At 39.6% G+C, this 21,224-nt stretch overlaps 1 protein-coding gene across 17 annotated transcripts in view; it reads left to right on the top strand.

Annotated features, from left to right (window-relative positions):
* The window catches only part of enox1 (ecto-NOX disulfide-thiol exchanger 1), a 153,437-nt gene that overhangs the window by 85,634 nt on the left and 46,579 nt on the right, over positions 1–21,224 (top strand). For 3 of the 17 annotated variants that reach the window (XR_007039026.1, XM_047370804.1, XM_047370802.1), the window contains exons 1-3: positions 10,394–10,412; positions 12,275–12,335; positions 12,453–12,590. Coding sequence is in view for 16 of the 17 variants with exons in the window: in XM_047370804.1 (XP_047226760.1) it covers positions 10,410–10,412; positions 12,275–12,335; positions 12,453–12,590 (202 nt within the window). In the remaining variant the exon portion in view is untranslated. Of the gene's footprint in view, positions 1–2,830; positions 3,007–9,617; positions 9,735–10,330; positions 10,413–12,196; positions 12,336–12,452; positions 12,591–21,224 lie in introns of those variants that run through there. The other 14 variants (XM_047370811.1, XM_047370813.1, XM_047370808.1 and 11 more) reach the window with 11 other exon arrangements.

Raw genomic sequence — 21,224 nt, 5'->3', positions numbered from 1 at the left:
TTATTTGTTGGACTTAAACAGAACAGAATGATCATACGAAGCTCAGAGACAATGAGCCAACTTAGACACTGAGTTTCCCCTGTGAGTTAAAGTGGAACTAAACCCCATGTAAAAGCAAAAACCCACCCCCAGACAAGTTTTGAAAAATGCCACCAAAGTGGGTGGTGCCAAGAGACACTGAGGGGCACGGCCAAGTGTGGGGTATGAGCAGAGAGGGTTAAGTGAGGGTGTGGTCAGGAGGACGAGGGAAAGTGGCAGCTAGCTTAAATTGACATATTTAAACATGGAGAGTGAGCAGAGCGATGCTGGTATTTTCACAATGGGTAGATCTTTAAAGGTGGAGGATTTTTCACCCACCTTGTCACGGAGGTTAAGGGTCGCTTTATTGATCCCAGTGAGCCTCAGCCTTATCAGTTGGAGCCCCTGGCTCAAAGCGCTGACTCAGCGATGCTTGAAGCCCGCACTGGCCAGGAGGACAGAACGGGTCTAGTTAGCATTATTGCTAACATAGACTAATGTTCAAAACAGTAACTAACTTTCAGAAAGTTTATATTTACATGTAGATTCATAATATATCAAGTAAAGCATAGGACCGAAGGCATAAAGCATAAAACGCTCCTGATTCGCTTTGGGCGTGTCTGAGTGAGATGGGTTTATACCCGTATGCAGGGCTGTGCTGTAGACATTACCAAGCTGTACCGTTTGAACCAATAGGAAAATTCAACTGCAGTAACCACTGTTTACATGAAAATGTAAAAATGTGCACAGTAACATAAAGATAACAACCTTAAGGTCCAACAGTTTATCTGTAAAAAACATTGATTCGGGGTTTAGTTCCACTTCAACATTGTTGGTCTACAGAGTTTTTTTTTTCTGCAAAAAGGAGCAAAACACACACTTCTCCACCTGTTCATATTTCTTCTCAGTTTTTGCTAGATTCTCACTTCACAGGGCAGAGAATGTAGGTGCTGATTAACCTTTATTGCCTTTAGTGGTTGAAACTGAAGCAGTAATGTCCACACTAATTGTTTTAAAACATGCTTAGAAGACATGGACTTTGACTGCAATGTAAAAAACAAATATGACACAACTGAAAAGTACAGACAGATATTTGCAGATGGAGACCAAAAGACCAACAGTATGGCAGGTTGTGTGAGTGGAGAGGTCCTCATCCAAAGAGGGTTTTGTTGTTATCTGTTCTCTAACAGCTGCAGCCAGTGATTACATGACTGAAAATAGGTATTTAGTTTCAACATATCCTCCGCCTCCATGTTGTGGAGCTGCACAAGCTGGAATTACTGCTTGCTTCTTGTTGATGCTGCCTTTTCTCTGCTAATTTTAGACAAACCATAATTATCTGATGTCTGATTGCTGGATATAAGTATACAGGAAGGAGATGCCACAAGCATAACCATAAAGATTGAATACAGTAAATTTTCACGACGGATTTTATTCTCTCAAATTATAGCAACAAATATATGGCCCCTTTTTAAAAGGTTGTGCATATTGTTAATACTGTTTGCTGAGTGTATCACTGAAATCATCTAAGTTCTTCTGATGGCTCCTCTATAACCAACTACCATGTTTTCTGTTTTCACCATTTATTCACTGTTGCCCATTAAGATGTTAAATGCAAAATGCTCTCCTGCTTTTTGCAAACATTATAGGGCCTGAGCTGGCCCGTTTCCATGCACAATGATTTGATTGGACCTGATTGGATTTGCTGCCTTGGCTACAGCCCGTCTCCCTCTTGCTTTCTCTCAGTCTCTGTAGTTAATGGAGCCTTTCTAAAGGCTTTATTAGAAGTAATTTGCAGCAGCGAGTGCTGACTGATATCTGGGCCGTGACCCTGTCTCTCAGTTGAAGGGTAAAGAGGGAGTCCCAGTCACAGTGGAAATGGCAGGCCTTGCACTTGGTCCATAGATTAGAGTTTCTACCCTCCGTGCAGAATACATTGAAGAGCTCTTACAGTGGACAGCAAGGAACAAGGGGGATGACAGTGATTACAAACAGAAATGTGTTTGCATAGGACTGTGGTGGGAACTCTTAACCGATCAATTTTTATTCTACTACAGACAAGAGTTAATAATCTGTTATTTTCTAATTTAGAAATAATCTGCTGCTGAATGTCTTTTTGTTAAATTATAAAATGGGAATAAGTTTAGAAGGTCTGTTAAATAGTCGTTTTAATCAAATGCAATCCACATGGCATTTTCTAACTTTAAGTGCAAATTTAAACCTTCTTGATGACCTCAGAAGTATAGATGGGAAATATTGTACTCTTTACGACATACAGGAAAAAGATTTTTACATAGTAAAAAATTGTTACACTGGAAAAATAAAGATAGAGACTACTTGTTGTTTGACAATTATTCATTTATCAGTAGTCTGTTGAGCAGAGAGTATTCCCAGAAACAGGCTGTCTTTGAAGACTTTGAAATATTTAGAAATCCTCACCAGGGACTGCTGAACATTTTTATTTCAGATGGAATTTGTGGAGCATATTTTTAAGAACTGGAACAACATATGTGTAAAAGAGGCAGGGAACCATAACATTTTTATTCTGATTTATGGCTTATTTTTGAAAGATGGACATCCTGAGACTGATCAGCAGCACATGTGTCAGAAACTACAGAGCTACTGCATAATCCTCAGCTGCCCGTAAGGCCTTTCCTGATGGAAAACGGTTCCCAGCTGTTAAAGCTGCATTGATAGTTTGTTCTGCAAAGCCAGAAGCAGAACACAAAAGATTTAAGGTGGTTTATTTGTGTGGATTTGATGGCGCATAACATTCTAAGTATCTGTTCAGTCTTTGCTATTTCTGTTGTAGGTGTTGCAGCTGCAGCAGGGGAAGGAGGAAGCTACAAAAGGCCTTCCCTACACCAAACAGGGGAGTCTTGCTCACTGAAGCATCTTCTATGGCTTTTCTCTGACTAGATCAAAAATCAGAGTTTCTACCTGTTCTGGATTCAACCTGGAACAGCAGGGAAATACCTCTCCATTTAGGTAAAAAGGTTCATTTTAAAACCCAATGCATATTCTGTCTGGTTTTACCTGGCAGGACCTGGTAGAAGGATCCGGAAAATGATGTCACACAGATGTTATGTTTGAGCAGAAGATAGAGTGAACCGGTGCACAGGAATTCCTTTTTGCCCACTATCTGATCCAGCAAGCACCCCTAACCTAGCTTTGAATGCCATATTATGATGAACCATGTTATGCTAAAACATTTACTTTTTGCTGAAATATTAATTTCACAGATACTGACACAGTTTACTCCACCGTCATTAATATGCACAAAAGGGTGCAATACACAGAAAAAAATAAAGAAAAATTCACCAAAATAAAAAACTGTTTGTCTGTTATTTACACTTTTTGTAATAAGACTTTCAGTGAGATCCGTTGTGTAATAAAAAAATTGCAGGAATTTGAAACAATATTGTAAAACTGCACGGTGGTAGCGCTGTTGGGTTCGATTCCCGACCGGGGGTCTCTCTGCATGGAGTTTGCATGTTCTCCCCGTGCATGCGTGGGTTCTCACCAGGTACTCCGGCTTCTTCCCACAGTCCAAAGACTTGCCTGTTAGGTTAATTGGTCTCTAAATTGCCCTTAGGTGTATGAATGAGTGTGTCCATGGTTGTTTGTGTGTTGCCCTGCGATGGACTGGCGACCTGTCCAGGGTGTACCCCGCCTCTCGCCCATAGACTGCTGGAGATAAGCACCAGCTCCCCCGCGACCCACTATGGAGTAAGCGGTAGAAAATGACTGACTGACATTGTAAAACACCATCTTAGTTTAATTCTAAACACAAATGGAACAATATTTCCTCCTGATACATAGACTTACAAAAATGTATAGCAAAGATCTGCTAAATTTGGTTCTAGTTTTCAGGTGCAGGACATAATATTATACATTTTTAGTTGTTCTGCTTGTTATAGAGTCGCATGGGAATAACAAGCTGATACTAGGAACCAACTGCTTGACAAACAGGCTGCTTCAGTTTGCCAGCTGTAGTTTTAAAACATCATTACTTCCATAAGAAGAGTGTGTGACACTCCTTTAGTTCCCACTCCATAACGCCAAACAGCCAAAATTGACTTTATTGTAAGTAAGGGAAAAGTGTAGTATCCTTGTTATGACCAGCTGACTATCAGTGCGCAGCTCAGGTGAGGGAGGGAAAATACTAAGTCTAAGCTCCATAGATCCCCTGTAGATCAGCAGACCCGATGCTTTTAATTGTTCCAGAAACTAGGTGGAAACTTAAAGAAGATTGAGCTTTTTCTATTGTTGCTCCAAAACTTTGGAAGGCTTGGCCCTTAAACATTAGACAGGCATCTTTACTTCCTGTTTTAAAATCTCTTCTAAAAATACCCCTTTTTTAATAAGGTTTGGCCCGGTGTGCGTTGAAATGCTCTTTTATATCTCTTTTTATTGTCTTGGTTTTATCCATTTTATTTATCTTATTTTTGTACAGCACTTTGGGCAAACTTATTGATATTTTAAAAGTGCTTTATAAATAGATTGGATTTGGATAGAGTTACAGAAAGGCCTGGGGAGGCTGGCATCCTGTACTAAGATTATAAGACTGTAGAAATCCCATGATGTCAACTGTTTGTGGTTCTGAAGCTGTTCAAACCTTGGTATATCTGAATGCCTGCAGCAGCCCATGCTAACTGTTTGAGGGGTTAGGGTCAGGCACCTGCAAATGCTTTCTTTGAATGTTCACATGACTTTTTTTTATCAACTAGTTCAGCAACGTTTGAAACATCTCTTAATAGCTGGCTAAATAAGGTGGGTGGAAGTAATGGTGACATAAATTGTGTATATTCAGCGCTGTTCATAACGAATAACTATTTAAAATCCCCAAATACATTTAGACATGAACGGTTATCATAATTTTAAAACCAAATTTCCAAGAACAGCTAGATTTAGTACGTTTCTCAAGTTCAGCAAGCCAAAGGTTTCTGTTTTTATGTTGTTTTGCCCAACTGACACTTCCTATGCATGTAAATATGATCTCATGTGCATCTCTGATTGTGTGTTTGTGTATTACTTTGACAGAGCACGACTGCTGTTGCTTTGTGTGAATGATTCAGAGATCAACTGAACTCATAAATAATGAAGAGGACATGCGTTCAGCTGTGAATATTTCATAGTGTTTGAAATTGTGGTTTGGCATCGTCCAGTTCGTTTTCAGAAGAAATACTGTAAAGGATGTAGAGACATATAGATGAGGGAAAATTAAAGCAACTACTTTCTTTTAGTCATTTCGACTTAGAGAATAACTTGAGGCACTCACATTAAGCACTTACACTAAGTACTGTTTTTTTTTTTTTTCTATTTACAATATTCATGTTCATTATATTTCTTCTATTTTATAAACCCAGAACATTTTATACAAAAAAGCTTATTTATTTGGAAACACATGATCAAAAGTGTGGTTTAAGTTGATGAAACATTTTTTCAAAACTTGAAAATTGGTTGGTTTGGGCAATTACATTTCCAGGTTTGGTCTGGGAACCAAAGTTAAAGAGCTCCTTTAAGTATTTTTTAAATGGCAGAAAATGGTTTATCTGAGGTGATACAGTAATGTTAGTTACTGTATTGGGGTTCTAAATATCTATAAGTATTTTAAAGATTTAAATCAAAGTAAAACCTCTTCTTCCAGACAAAACTTGCAGTTTTGGAGTCACTTTAGGTTAGAATATATAGTCTGTTTGGTTTGTTGAGTTCAATTCAATTCAATTCAATTCAAAAATACTTTATTAATCCCAAAGGGAAATTAAATGTCGTTATAGCTCATATTATGAAGGTTTCTTCAAAGAGACGTTGTAGATGCTGATGGCTGTGGGCAGGAAGGATCTCCTGTAGCGCTCCGTCTTACAGCAGATCTGAAGAAGCCTCTGACTGAAGACATTCTGTTGTTGTAGGACAGTCTCATGAAGAGGATGTTCAGGGTTCTCCATAATGTTCTTCATTTTATGAAGAATCCGTCTTTCCACAATGGAAAGGTTCCAGAGGAGTCCCCAGAACAGAGCCAGCCTTCTTTATCAGCTTGTTGAGCTTTTTTAAGTCCCTGGCTCTGATGCTGCTTCCCCAGCAGATGATGGCAGAAGAGATCACAGTTTCCACTACAGACGTATAGAAGATATGCAGCATCTTGCTGCAAACACGATGCAAAAAAGGTTAACATAACATTATATGCTGGGTTCAGGTTGTTGCTCACTGGCAGAAGAACTTGACGTTATTACCATCATATAAAACAAAACCTTGTGTTGAACACTGACAGTCTTAACTGATATGCTAAGTATTTGTTTTACATTGAAGCAATTTTTTTTTTTTGTTATGTTAATTTATTTTTATTTTTATAAATTCCAATTTTATGCAACGTTTTGCTTAAGCAACTACTTCATAAAGCTAAAATAAGTCATATATCTTAGAGATGCCCAGGTCGGATTATTAGAGATGTTTTAATGCTCTGTGTTTGGGTTTTGATCCAAACCTGATAGGCTATATGAATGGGAATGTCTGCCTGTGCCAACATTTTCCAGTGCAGAGCTGCTAGATCTGACCTATAGACTGTTAAGAGGAAATGGGTTGAGCTCATAACTTCAGCTTAAAACACATAAATTCAGCTCTTTAGGTTTTTGTGCTCAGTTTTATTGAGCTTATTAATGTTCCTTTTTAAAATCTTTTGCATGCAAACATATTGTTCCCCTAAAATTATAGTTAGCAGGTCTGCTATTTGTATTTTTGGTGGAACAATATGTTTGTATGCAAAAGATTTAAAAAGGCAACACTAATAAGCTCAATAAAATTGGTACTGCTACTACTAAAGTCAAGAATATATGATGATGTGACTTTTTTTTTTTCCACTGATGCTCCTCTTGATGGAGTTATGTCAGATTCAGTTTGACGCCCACATTGGGCTGGATCAGTCCCAACCCCAAAATGTATTTTTATGAAGGGATTTATTAAACTTATCTCAAGAGATGTTCATATTGAAACAACTAGTGTTCATTTCTATACCCCAAGGCAGTCTTCAACTCTGTTATGGTACATTACATCCTCAAAGACATGCACACCTATTCCCCACAGAGGAAATTAGACAGATTAGACAGGACGGGTTGATAGAAAACAAGTAAGCAGCAGGATAAAGATGCAGTTACTGCAGACAGTACATAGCTCCAGGTGTTTGGATCTGTGTAGGTTTTAAGTAACTGCCTGCTGCAGCCCATTAAACATGCGTTTCTTACCTGGATTAGGAGGGTGTGTGTGTGTGTGTGTGTGTGTGTGTAGGTGTAGGTGTTTGTCAAACTGATGTGCAGCTCACACTGAGGAGAGAGAGACATGTTAGCAGCTCTACTGTTTGTCAGGCTTGCATAAGCCTTGCCTGCTTCAGTCGGATTTCTCTCCCTCTTAGGCTTGTGCTGATGCAAAATCAAATCGAATCTCATCTTCATTGCCATGTCAGCCAGTCAACATGTCACTTTCAGTTTTGTTGTGCGGAACCCTGCCTATTTATGTCTTTTGACTTTGTGTCTTTTTCTTTTTTATTCTGCTAAATGTAGCCTTCAAATGAGTTGTAACTGGTTGACATTTACGTATTGGTTTGACTAAAACATATTTCATGTGAGCATTTCCCCTTTTTGAACAAGGTTATCAACATTATTATTACTGGTAATATCATTATTATACAGGAGTAATAATGATACAAATACTAGTAGCAGTAATATTTGCTTAATATGTTATCATTCTTTCATCAACAAACAGAATGCTTTCCTGTGGAGGATACTGCAAGATGTTTTAATTTATAAATGCATAAAGGGTTTCTCCCATTAGCACAAACATAAATCATCAGGAACAAATAAAATGAAGACAAATCTTAAATTTTTATTATTATGTTGGGCAAAGATATGTATGCCAAAAATACATTTGTGAGCCAGATGGTTAAAAAGATCCCTGCTATAAATGAAAAATGACCCGCTGTAACGGTAAACCTCTGTTGTTGTGCCTCATATATGGTGGTCATGTGTCCTGACCACTGTTTTAATGTTCTTTTCATTGCTCCCTGTCCAATCTCTGTATATACCCTTGTTAAATCCTGAGTTACTTACTACTAGGAAGTAATTCCTATTGCCTAGGGTTGTGTATTTTTGTATCAATTTTGTTTTTGCTTTTTTATTTTTTTAAAAGCAGTGCACTAAGAAATGTCAGACTTGCCTTTGACTGACAAAACAACAAAAAACATTGAAAAGAGTTGCACAGTGGTGAAATCAGCCCCTTAAGGCTATATTATGACCGTCCGAAGGAAGTTATGAATCAGTTCATCTGTCATTTTTAAGCTTTAAAATAGACAATCATGTCCTTCCTCTTGCTGTCCTGTTGAGCATAACCAGGCCTTTGAGTGGACAGCTGGATGTTAAAGCTGGTAACAAGTTAAACGGACAAACCAGATCCTTTTGGAAAGCTCCATACATCTGACTGACAGGTAACTTACTCAGCATTAGCCACCAGGTAGCTACTTGTGTTGTTTGTTCTCCATGAAATTAGGACAAAATCCTCTTCAAAAAAGAACTCTCCAACTTATAACCTCCAAAATAAATTGTTTTGTTTTGCTTTGAAATATCCGTGCTTTAATGTCACTTCCTGCTGCTTGCATCTGGGATTGATGGACAGGTTGAAAAATCCGGAGTTTTTGATTGCAGCGTCACCTCATTTTCAAACTAACACTCACTATGTTTAAAATATATACAGCTGCAGTGCATTGAATATGCACCACAGATAATACTATGATCTTGTCAGGATCTGCCATTTTGGACTTTGTTTTGGTTTTGTGTTTATTTACTCTTCAGTTAGGTGTTTCTATTCCTTTGGGTTTAGTAGTTATGTTTGTTTATTCCTTCTGTTACCCTGATGTTAGTTTTGTTCTCTCTCCTGCCCCCTAGTTTTAGTAGTTCTTTCTCCCCTCGCCCATAGTTCCCTTGGTGGTTGCTTTCTCATTTATTTATTACTTAGAATGGTTTTCTCCTCTGGTTATTAGTATTATTATTAGAACAGTTCTCTTTGGCTTTTCTAGTTTAGTTTCTCGGTTAGTGTTTCTGTGCTTGTTTACTGTTAGGTTAATTGTTCTTGCTGCATTCTTCTAGTTTATTAGTTCCCCTTTGGTCTAAGACCCTTTTTGTTATTATTTACCCAGTAGCTTGTTTCCCCTTAAGATTAGTTGTTATTTCCCAGCCTAGCTAGCTCTTTAGTTTAGTTCTTCATGTCCCTGCTTGGTCTAGTTAGTGTTTCTTCTGGATTTAGCTTTGTGTTTTATGTTAGGGTTTTTATTTATATAGGTTTCCTTAGGTGTGTTTTCCATGCTTTTCCCCATGCTCCTGTTTAGTTCTTCCTAGAATTACTATTTATGTTAGTTTATGTTTAGGTTTCTTTTCCCTAGAGTTGTCTCTAGTTTAGTTTAGTTCCCTCTTTCAGTCTCTGCATTCTCTAGCTCCCGTTTCCATAGTAACATATTTGCTCAGTTCCCTGCAGCCTGGTCCACACCTGTTTCATGTTTCCTCTGATTACCTGCCTCCCTGTCTCATTGGTCCAAACTCCACTTCCCTCAGCTTATACGCTCTCTAGTTTTTATTGTTCCCTGCTGGTTCCTTACGTTGACAACCCTTGTTGTATTCCCAAGTTCCTCCTTATGGTTTGTTTGTCTCCTGACTGTACACCTGGATTACTTACCTGTAAGTCGTTGCTTTTTTTAAATTAAAACGTCTTCTACTCACCTTGTGGCCTCCTCGCCATGATCTGCATTTTGGTCCTGCCACCAAACCCACAACGCTGACAGATCTATCAGTCAGCGTGTTCTTATCCTTAACAATGGAGTATCATCATATCACTCAGTGTATTTAAACTGAGCTCCCACGCCTCCAGCTACACCAGATATTTTGCCCTGAAGTTTCATAGTTTTTCCCCCAGTTCTCAGACTACAGCAAGGACAGTCTCCATGTGAGTCTCACTGCGAGCGCCCCTGAACTACACGTCATGGTGTGTGGTCATTAATATAAACTCATTGATATAATTGTGTCTCAATTAAAACGGGATGTGGTGCGAGGTTCGGCGGGTTTCTTGTCAGATGTGAAAAAGGAAGATTGCTGGACAGTGTGGTCTGACAGACACTGACAAAGAGGGAGAGAGGGAGATGTGCTCTGCATACCAAACATTCACTGCTTCATCGTTACATTTAGACACACACTGTTCTACTGATTAAAAGCCCATAGATATTTAGGTTTTATCAAAACTAAAACCTTTACATGTTGTGCGTTTGTCCCTGTGCAAGATGAGGAAGCGTTTGGATATTTGCTATCTGGAGAGTTTTACCAAAGGAGACCCATTGCCAAAGATGTGCAGCAGTTGACATGGTCAGTATGATGGCTGGGTTAGGATATAACCTTGCCATACAGAGTTAGGTCTTTACTTGCTCCACACCAAGGGTGTAACTGGATCTTCTGGCCTGAGATCTGGTGAAACAAAAACCTTAACAATAATTCTCATCAAAGTCTATGTTTTCTTTTCTAACCATTCAGAGATGGACTTGCTGATGTGCCTCAGATTATTGTCCTGCTGCAAAGCTAAAGTGTGTTGGAGTTTAAAAGGTCATGGCCCAGTAGTCTCCTTCAGGATTTTCTGAAAAAGCCATAATTCCATCAATTACTGCAAATTTTCTTTTTCTGTAATGCTTTGTTAGTTTTACAGAATGCATGCCTACTAAAAAAAAACCTTTGTCTCAGCAGTTAACTTTAATTGTTGGAAATTATCAAGATGTTTTTTTTGCCAAATTTGGCACAGCCATTTCTTTCTTTTTGCTCTGCAGTAGTTTTCATCTCAAAACTCTCCCATGGATGCCATTTATGTCTCTAAAGTTTCTTATTGCTGAATCATGCACGCTGACGGTAGCTGAGGCAAATGAAGCCCGCAGTGCTTTATATGTTGTTCTGGGTTGTTTTGTGACCTCCTGGATGAGTTGTCAATGAGCTTTTTCAGTAAATTTGTTAGGTCAGCCATTACTGGGCAGGTTCCCTCAATGATTTATGTGTTCTCAGTTTGTGAATAATGGCTTGCACTGTGGTTCACTACAGTCCCAAAACCTTAGAAATTGCTTTATAACCCTCTCCATACTATTAGAGATAGAGATTAAGATATTTTAGCCTACTTCACGTTGTCAGACAAGTTCTATTTAAGTGATTTCTTGATTCTCCAGCAGTAATCAGGCCTGGGTGTGGCTAGTAAAATGAAACTTCAAAAATGTGGTTAATTACAGGCAATTCAGGAGCTAACACAACTATATTTTCCTTTATACCAGATTGGTTTCGATAACTTTTCCCCTTAATAAATGAAACCATCATTTGAATTATGCTTTGTGTATTTACTTTGTGGGATATTAAAATATTTTTGAATATCTGAAAGATTTAAATGTGATGAAAAAGCAAAAACAGAATAGATTTGTAAGGGGTAATATTCATGTTCACAGCACTGTATGTGGGAAGATGGGAAACAGCAGCTTTAAGCCTCAAATGATTAATTACTAAACGATACTGGAATTCAGTATTATTGACCGATAATATTGACCAATCACTAAACCACATGCTTGGTTGGGCACAAACTACACAAGTCCTTGGGAAAAAAACAAACATCTGTAAATGTGCAAAAATTGTTTGAGTGAAAAGAATAACAGGACTTTTCTATAATTAACATCAATGTCTGCTACATTATTCAAGCCAGTTTGGTGATAACTTGCAGCCTGCATCTTTGGAACTTAGCTGAAAAGGAAAATTTTGGACAAACAATGCCTTAAGAAACAACAACAATGTGTGCTAGAATGGATTCTGTCAATTGTTTGGATTAAATAGATGTGTTTAGTTGTGGTGATTTAATTTTTCCATGGGGTTTCAGTGGCTTATTCAGCAGAGGCCTTTCAGTTGGGTGACTAGTGAGATCCCCGCCCACAAACCGCACGCATGAAACTAGTCAAGCCTGAGGGTTGTGTGTATGTGCGTGTGTATCAGGCTTTTATTGCTGGAAAGTCAGCTGGGATTATAACTTTGTCTAAAACACTCTTGTGTTGCTAGATGACTAATGTAGATTCCTGTGGAGTTTGTTTTTATATGACTTTGTCTTCATTTTCCTGGCTTTTTGTCTTGCACAGGTAAACTGTTATTGTGGATCAGACTGAACTAGCCTGCCTGCTGACTTATATGCTGATCCATCACTTTGTCTGTCTAAGGGGCAATCTGATGACAGGATTTCAGAGGAAGGAGAAAAAGGACTACCTGCTATGGCCAGTGGTAAATACCAAAATTTAGAAATGCCTGACAACAGTTTGAGCAATGAATGTTGTGGTTAGGTTATTTTCAGAATGAAAGAATCTTTTTCTAATGTCTCTGAGTTTTTATCTGTTCCAGCAGCTGATTGTCCAGGTAATCTAGGAGCTGAGCAGAACACCCTGAGCGTCCCTATTGCTGATCATGGAGCCTGGGCCACGGCCATGAACAACCTGGGCATCATGACTGTGGGCATCAGAGGGCAGCAGCTGGTTTCAGGTACTCTCTTCTTTCAATGTGATGTGATCCTTTTAATCCTGTTAAAGATTATGACTTCATCTATGGCTAAATATAAATATTCTTTTTTTATTTTTTATAACTTTTTCTCTGCTTGTAACAGTGAAGTAGAAGGAAAATTATGTTTTTACAAATAAATACCAGAAAAGTGTGGAGAGCAGTTGTGGAGAAGCTTTGAACAGAGCAGAGCACTATTCAATTAGAACTTTAACCAGAGAAGCAAAAAAGAGGCCTATGGTAACTTTGGAGGAGCAGCAGGGATCCATGTGTTGGGTGGAAGAATCTGTCAGCTGGACAACTGTAAAAGAAGGTGCTCTGTTCAGATGAGACCAACAACTGAGCTTTTAGGCCTCTGTGCAAAACACTATCTGTGGTGGAGGCAAACACTGCACAACACCCTAAACACACCATCCACATGGGAAACGTGGTGGTGGTCAGAGTTGATGAGAAGATGGATGGAACTAAATACAAGGCAATCTGGGAGGCTCAAAAAGACTTGAGACTGAGGTTTAGGTTCACCTTCAAGCAGAACGATGACCATAAACATACAGATAGAGATATGATTGATTTATTTAGCTCAAAACACATTCATGTGTTAGAATCGTCCAGCTAAAGTCCGGCCATCAAATCAATTGAGCATCTGGCTGAATTTAAAAATTGGTGCCAAAATATTCTGTCCAACTATCTGAGCTTAAGCTGTTTTTTTTTTTTTTTTTTTATTTGCAAGCATTTCAGTTTCTACGAGTGCAAAGGTGGTAGAGACATACCCTAACAGATCTGCAGCTATCACTACAGCAAAAGGTGGTTCTAGAAACAATTTTTAAAATACATTTAAATTGGGGCGGCATCTGGCTTAATAATTCAGCGGGCAGCCCATATAAAGTAATTGTTTGTCCTTAACACAGCCATCCAGGGTTTGACTCCCAACCTCAGGACTTTTGTTTCCTGTCTGAAAACCTGTGAATAAAGGCTACTAGTGCCATAAAACCCTAAACAAATCCATTCACATTAGGGGTTGTAACATGATAACATGTAAAATAATTACGATGCAAAAAATTGTGAATGATATTATTGTTTACAGTTGAAAAAAATGTATTTACTTTTGCATTTGACTTGTACATAAGTTGCACAGCCGAGATGTAAAGATGTTACATCAGACACACAGTAGGAGAAAGTGTGTGAAGGAAAAGATTTTCCATTTGTGTAAATTTATCTGGTATAACAGATGTTGCCAAGCTTTGTTATTCCTAATGAACAAAAACAAAAGGCAATTTAAAATCTCTTATAAGCAGAAACATTAAGCTTTTCTCGTCTTTCAGTTACAAACCCGCTTTCCATCTTTTCAAGATATGTTTCCAGATATCCAGCTGTGACATTTTTCTTGACAATGCAGAGCTCAAAAAACCAAAACTTGTGCATATGGATTTAATAAATCCTTCAATTTTGTCCTCATTCTTCTGATCTTAATTATAGATGTGTTTTAAAGTCCATAACTTCAAACTCTTGAATGTATCGGTCACAATGCGTACTGTGCTGTAAAATATGACTGAATTCCAAACATACAAGCCTGCTGCATATTTCTGCTGAACCCACGGGCTTCTTTTTATTTTTGTCTGTGTGTTTTATACCCTTATCAATCCACTGATCCCATTTGGAAGTACTGCTCAGAATAACTCAATACATGGAGCCAACTAAGCCACAATAAAGGAAAATTAGTTCTCGTTATGAGAAGTAGACGTAAATAATCTCCAAGGTTCACTGTGATAAAGTGAAAATGTTCGAAAAAAAGGCATGATATCACCGTAGTGATGGCATGATGTTCAGTTACCTTTGCCTCTGGCGCAGCTTCAGACAACCTCCACTGCTTCAGGAGGATTTAGGAAAAAGAAGATAATGGTGAATCTGATACAAAATGTTTTGCTTTAACCATTTTACCATAAATCACAAAGCATACGTATGTTGACGCCTATCTCTGAGAGACAGTTCCACCGTTACAAGGTGGTGATGAAAGTATACATAGCCTCAGCATGACTGAAATGAAAAACAACAGACATACAGTGGTTCTCCATTTGCAGTCTCACATAGAAAAGTAAATGTGGATAAATGTCTTTAAATGAGCGACTTCACAGTATCACAGAGTGGCATTCCAGTGGACCTGGAAAAAAAAGCTCTCTTCCTCTCTTTTCTGAGCCCTGAGCATGTTAAATAATGTTATTTAAAGTGATAATAATAATGGTATTGTTCTTTATTGACCTGGTTGGCAGACAAGTGAGCACACACATACACAGGGGGACATGGTCATTAGCACACAACCACTAAAAAAAACCAACAAAAAAAACTAATATGCAGAATTGATCATGTTAATAAATAAAAATAAAATATTTATTGTTTCTGTCACTGGTGCTATGCTACATACTCGTTAGAACTTGTTAACCATCATAAGCTAGGCTGGTTGATTAACCAGCAGACAAGTAACAATAATTTAGAAACACAGTTTAGGTTTATATTTTAAACCGCATGGGTTGTACATTAATTTAACATTATTATATTATTATTAAAAAATTTTATTTGTGTTTACAATGATTTTTGGGGGCAAACATCTTTATGGGGGGACACATCTCCTATTGCCCCTTTTCCCCTGGCTCGATTTGGCCCGACTCGGCTCCACTCGGCTCGCTTCGCGAGCATTTCCATTACTGTTATTTGAGAACCGGTACCTACTTCTTTGGTACCTCCTTCTTAGCAGGGCTAAGCAAGGCCGAGTCGGTACTGTACGTGACGTGAACAAACAAGCTGTTCACTGATTGGCCGCGCCTCCAGGAGGTGTTCCCTTCAGCGGAGCGGAAGCAGGTCTATGGAAACACAACGTGCGGAGCTGTTCTGGGCTGGCCAAATCTAGCCAGTGGAAAAGGGGCATATGTCCCTCTCGGGATTTCCGCCTATGCCTGCCAGGCTCTCTCTAGCTCTTCCCTGAGCCAATGGTATTTCTCTACTTTCTCATGTTCATTTTTCCTGATGTTTCCTTCCTTTAGGATGGCCACATTGATTGCACAATGGTCCTCTGCTGCTCATCAATGATCACAATTTCTGGTTGGTTGGCCATTACCATTTTGTTGGTTTATATTTGATTGTCACACAAGATCTTAGCTCGGTTATTTTCCACCACCTTAGGATGTGATTCGTTTGTGTACACTATACCAACTACTCTGTTACGGAGTTCCACCTACTCCACCTATTCCTTTCCTGCCAGTATCTCACAGCCCGCTGGGACATGCTGGATTGTTTTTGAGGTTTGTTTGCCCTCCCTGCACCTGGGATCTTGCCTGGTGTGGTATTGTAGATCTAGGCCTCTATTGTTCTGGTGCTCAAGGCCTACTTTTACACTACCATGATCAGTGATTCTGTGATGTTCTTCAGACCTGCCCTCTCTAACCATTGGTAGGATTTGGCCATATCAGCTACTTCAGCTACCTGTCGGTAGTATATCCCATGGAGGGGTTTTGCTCCCATGATGGTTACTCTGGCTCCTTCTCTTCCAGTTTCAATTGTCTGAGGCATTCACTGAGTGCTTCATCCCTTCATCTTCTTGATGTATTTATGGAGGTTGGATATTTCATCTTGGACAGTGCCTCTGATGCTCACTAGTCGTCTGCCTCCTTCATTGAGCTTAGTGTATAGCCTGTGGATACTGGATTTGGGGTTGAATTCACCAGACATGGTGAATAGTTTTCTTGTTTTAACATCTGTGATCTGAATTTCCTTCTTTGGCCAGCTTATTATCCCAGCAGGGTATCTTATTGCTGGTAAGGCATACCTTTTGATTGTCTGAACCTTATCTTGCCATTGAGCTGACTTCTCATGACTTGTTTTACTCATTGCAGATATTTGGTTGTTGCTGCTTTCCTTGTGGCGTCTTCATGGTTGCCATTTGCCTATGGTATTCCAAGGAATTTATTGCTCTCAATATCTGCTGTTCTCTTGTATTCCATTTTCTCTGCTGTAGATCCTGGTGTTGTGGATCAGTGAGTCAAGGGTTTGTTGAGGGAGAATAATGTGGTCTGCTCTTAGCGCTATTAGCCACTGTGCATAGTTGTTATGTGATGCTTCCTTTTCCAATATGCCTTTCCAGTACTGTTCAGTGTCCAATCTTGGTGGGTTCACTTCACTTCATTTCACCCTTTGCTCATAGCTTGGGTATCAGCAGCAGAAAAGAAAATTGGTTGGTTTGGGCAATTACATTTCCAGGTTTGGTCTGGGAACCAAAGTTAAAGAGCTCCTTTAAGTATTTTTTAAATGGCAGAAAACGGTTTATCTGAGGTGATACAGTAATGTTAGTTACTGTATTGGGGTTCTAAATATCTATAAGTATTTTAAAGATTTAAATCAAAGTAAAACCTCTTCTTCCAGACAAAACTTGCAGTTTTGGAGTCACTTTAGGTTAGAATATATAGTCTGTTTGGTTTGTTGAGTTCAATTCAATTCAATTCAAAAATACTTTATTAATCCCAAAGGGAAGTTAAATGTTGTTGTAGCTCATTATGAAGGTTTCTTCAAAGAGTCGTTGTAGATGCTGATGGCTGTTAGCAGGAAGGATCTCCTGTAGTGCTCTGTCTTACAGTGGATCTGAAGAAGCCTCTGACTGAAGACTCATGAGGAAGATGCTCAGGGTTCTCCACAATGTTTTTAATTTTATGAAGAATCCTTCTTTGCACAATGATCTCCAGAGGTTCCAGAGGAGTCCCCAGAAAAGAGCCAGCCTTCTTTATCAGCTTGTTGAGCTTCTTTAAGTCCCTGGCCCTGATGCTGCTTCCCCAGCAGATGATGGCAGAAGAGATCACACTTTCCACAACAGACTTATAGAAGACATGCAGCATTTTGCTGCAAACACTGAAGGACCTAAGCTTCCTCAAGAAGTACAGTCTGCTCTGTCCCTTCTTGTAGACGTCTTCATAGTTGCATCTCCATTTAAGTCTGTAGTCCAGGTGAACACCGAGGTATTTATACTCCTCCACCACCTCCACCTCTTCTCCCATGATGGAAATAGTTTTTGACTTATTCCTATTTCTCTTAAAATCTACAATCATCTCCTTTGTTTTAGTCACGTTCAAGATGAGATGATTGTTTCCACTCCATGCCACAAAGCGGTCCACCCCATTCCTGTACTCATCTTCTTGTCCATCTCTGATCCACCCCACGACTGCAGAATCATCTGAGTATTTCTGCAGATGACAGGAGTCTGTCTTGTACTGGAAGTCTGAGGTGTACAGAGTAAAAAGGAATGGTGAGAGTACAGTCCTCTGTGGTGCTCCTGTGCTGCTGACTACCTGGTTAGACTCATAACCCTTCAGTCTCACAAAATGTGGTCTGTCTGTCAGGTAGTCTTTGATCCAGGAGATTGTTGAGGCCTCCACCTGAATCTTGTGGAGTTTCTGACAAAGCAAATCAGGTTGAATTGTGTTAAATGTACTGGAGAAATCAAAGAACATGATCCTCACAGTGCTGCTGGATTGGTCCAGATGACAGTGGGTTTGTTGTAGCAGGTGTATGATGGCATCTTCAAATCTAACTCCACAGCCATTAGCAAACTGAAGGAGGTCCTGGTAGTTTGTTTGCTTACTCAGGTGGGCCAACAGGTGTCTCTCTAGGACCTTCATAATGTGAGATGTCAGGGCAACAGGTCTGTAGTCATTGAGGACTGATGGGTGAGTTTTCTTTGGTACCGGAACAAGACAGGAGTTCTTCCACAACACTGGAACCTTCTGGTCCAGGCTAAGGTTAAAGAGGTGCTGCAGAATCCCACAAAGCTGCTCTGCACAGCCATTCAGGACTCTAGGCCTGACATGATCTGGACCTGCAGTCTTATTCAGATTCAGTCTCTCCAGTTGCATCTTCAACTGACTTCTTAAGACACACAGGTGGAAGGGGGAGGCAAAGGGAGCATCAGCATTTTCTGATATGGTTGAAGGCAAACATGTACAAGCAGAAGGGTCAATGGCTGAGGTGGAAGATAAAACATTTGAGGTGTGACAGAAAAGCTGTGGGTCAAAGGAAGGTAGGATGTCTGTTTGGCTGTGAGCAGGAGAGGAGGATGCAAAACTTGTTTCTGAACTGAACCTATTGAAGAATGTGTTCAGTTGATTGGCTCTGTCCAGACCTTCATTGGTCTGATCATCCTTCTGCTTGAAGCCTGTGATCTTCTTCATCCCTGACCACACATCTCTGATATTGTTTTGCTGGAGCTTGCTCTCCAGCTTCTTCTTTGACTTTCTCCAGCTTCTTCTTTGACTTTAAGTTGCTTCTGTATACTCCTCAATAATTGCCTGTCTCGCTCTCTGAAGGCTCTTTTTTTTCTTGTTAAGCAGGTCCTTCAGGTCACTGGTGATCCAGGGTTTGTTATTGGGGAAGCATCTCACGGTTCTGGTGCGGATGATGTTATCCATACACAGGTTTATATAGTCGGTTACACAATTAGTCATGGCATTAATGTCCTCTCCATGTGGCTGGCACAGTGCGTCCCAGTCAGTAGCCTCAAAGCAACCTTGCAGAGCTTCTTCAGCTTCCTGTGACCATTTTCTCACAGTCCTCTTTATTACAGGTTGCCTCTGAACAAGGGGCTTATATTTCGAGCAGAGAATAACAAGAGTGTGATCTGATTTGCCTAGGGGAGGTCTTGCTGTAGAGATGTATGAGTCCTTGACATTTGCATAAAACAAATCCAACGTTTTGTTTTCTCTGGTAGAGCAGCTGACAAACTGTTGAAATGTTGGAAGTGTAGCAGAGAGTGAAGCATGGTTAAAATCACCAGAAACTGCCACAAACGCATTGGGTTTTTTTGTCTGTAGCTTAGCAACAAGCAGTGTTGCCGACACTGCATGTGATGGCATCACATGCAGTGTCGGCAAAAGCGGAAGGTGGAATGTAAACTGTTGCCAAAATAACACTGGTGAACTCTCTGGGTAAATAATATGGATACTTGCGTGTTATTACACTGCCACTGAGGTTCAGTGAAGGAAAACAAGTTTGACAGATATTCAGACTCTTGAGTTTTTTCAGTTCCAAGGTTAGCTGCTTCATTAATGTAAGAAATCATGGCTTTCCTTCAGCTGTCACAACCTTTGTGTTCCCCTATATCAGGGGTCTGCCATCTTTACAAACCAAAGAGCCATTTTTTGCCCTCAGTCCGGCTGAATAAAACTTATTTAGAGCCGCTAACATAATATGACCTTATTAAAAAAAGACAACTTATAATTTTTGTTAAATATTTACTATAGAAAAGATGTTGTCACTTTTAAAGAACCACTGTTTTATTTTTAGTTTTAGGATTTAATATAAAGACAAACATTATGTTAAAAAATTATGTAAAAAAAAAAACCCACTTAGTTTCCAATATACAATAGAAAATAGATCTAAAAAATGTTAGTGGTGTTCTGTTGTGGAAATTCAAAGCATTTGTTTCATGAAAAAACTGCTGAAACCTGCATTTGTTGTGATATCTATATTTAAAAATATAAGTTGGTCCTTGATCATTTTTAGCCAAAGTTATTAAGAGCTGATGTGGAAGGTCCAAACAGCCCCTGCAGCTGTGGAGTCGCAGGTGGCAGACCCCTCTAATCTGTGCTCACTGGCATGCTTCCAATCTGAGTAGCCTCTGCTGACAAATGCTGATTTTTTGTTCTTGCCCTCTCTAAAAATTTTACATTCAAAACAGAACTGCCTTTAAACGTCAAGTATAACCATTCTCCGTGCCCAAGTTCCCTTAGTTTGCACTGAAGTAGGTTTATGAGAAACTTCGCTTCAGCTTTCAATATTGCCATTCGGACGCAAAAACGTCGAGATCTTTGTCTTGACACGGTTTGCCCAAAAAGAACATACTTCACTGATGATGATCCCATAGCGGCCGAGACCATTGCTACAAGGGTATTTTGCCTGTTTGCTGCCTCCTCTGTCTGCTGCTCAGAGCTCATCAACATATAATCTGATTGGTGAGCTCATTTTCCAATGGGCCTCAGAGCTCACGTGGTGACAAGGGTCACTTGTAATTTGAATCAATCAGCAGCCACAAATGAGCTTATAAGATGTTTGACAGAAAACTGACAAGTTATACAACATTTTTTTTGTTTTACCCAAAATAATAGGCCCCAGGTAAACCCATGCAACAAGGTGGCCTTGCGTCTATCTTCCTTGTGTATCTCTTCAGTCGGGCGGCCAAGGCTCGGAGTCTTTGTTTAGCAGTATCCAGAGCCCCATATATTGGCATCTGTTTGTATTTCTTGCGCATTCCCTTTCCCCTTGCCCCCTTTTGGAGTTCTGACATTTAGCTTACTTCTTTTTTACTTCCAACCTTTTCCTCCATGTTGCACATTGTCTATTGTGGCCGACCTTAACTTTGCCTTTGTCAAGCTTCTCAAGGATAACTGTTGCAATACTGTATGTCAGTTTGTTGGTCGCAGTAGGGATTGTACGTAGTGCTCCACTCACACTGTCTAGGAGACCCTCTTTTGGTGTTCCTGTGTGAACTGTAGACTCGGTTTCCTGTTTTTATCTGGGGCGAGTGGCATCTGGTGTCGCCTGCTGATGCTGTAGCCCATCTACTGTGAGGATTAGTGTGTTATGTAC

Source organism: Girardinichthys multiradiatus, chromosome 7, assembly GCF_021462225.1.
Source record: "Girardinichthys multiradiatus isolate DD_20200921_A chromosome 7, DD_fGirMul_XY1, whole genome shotgun sequence".
Lineage (NCBI taxonomy): Eukaryota > Metazoa > Chordata > Actinopteri > Cyprinodontiformes > Goodeidae > Girardinichthys > Girardinichthys multiradiatus.
The sequence above is the reverse complement of the archived record's forward strand: the minus strand, read 5'-3'. Positions and strand labels throughout refer to the sequence as shown.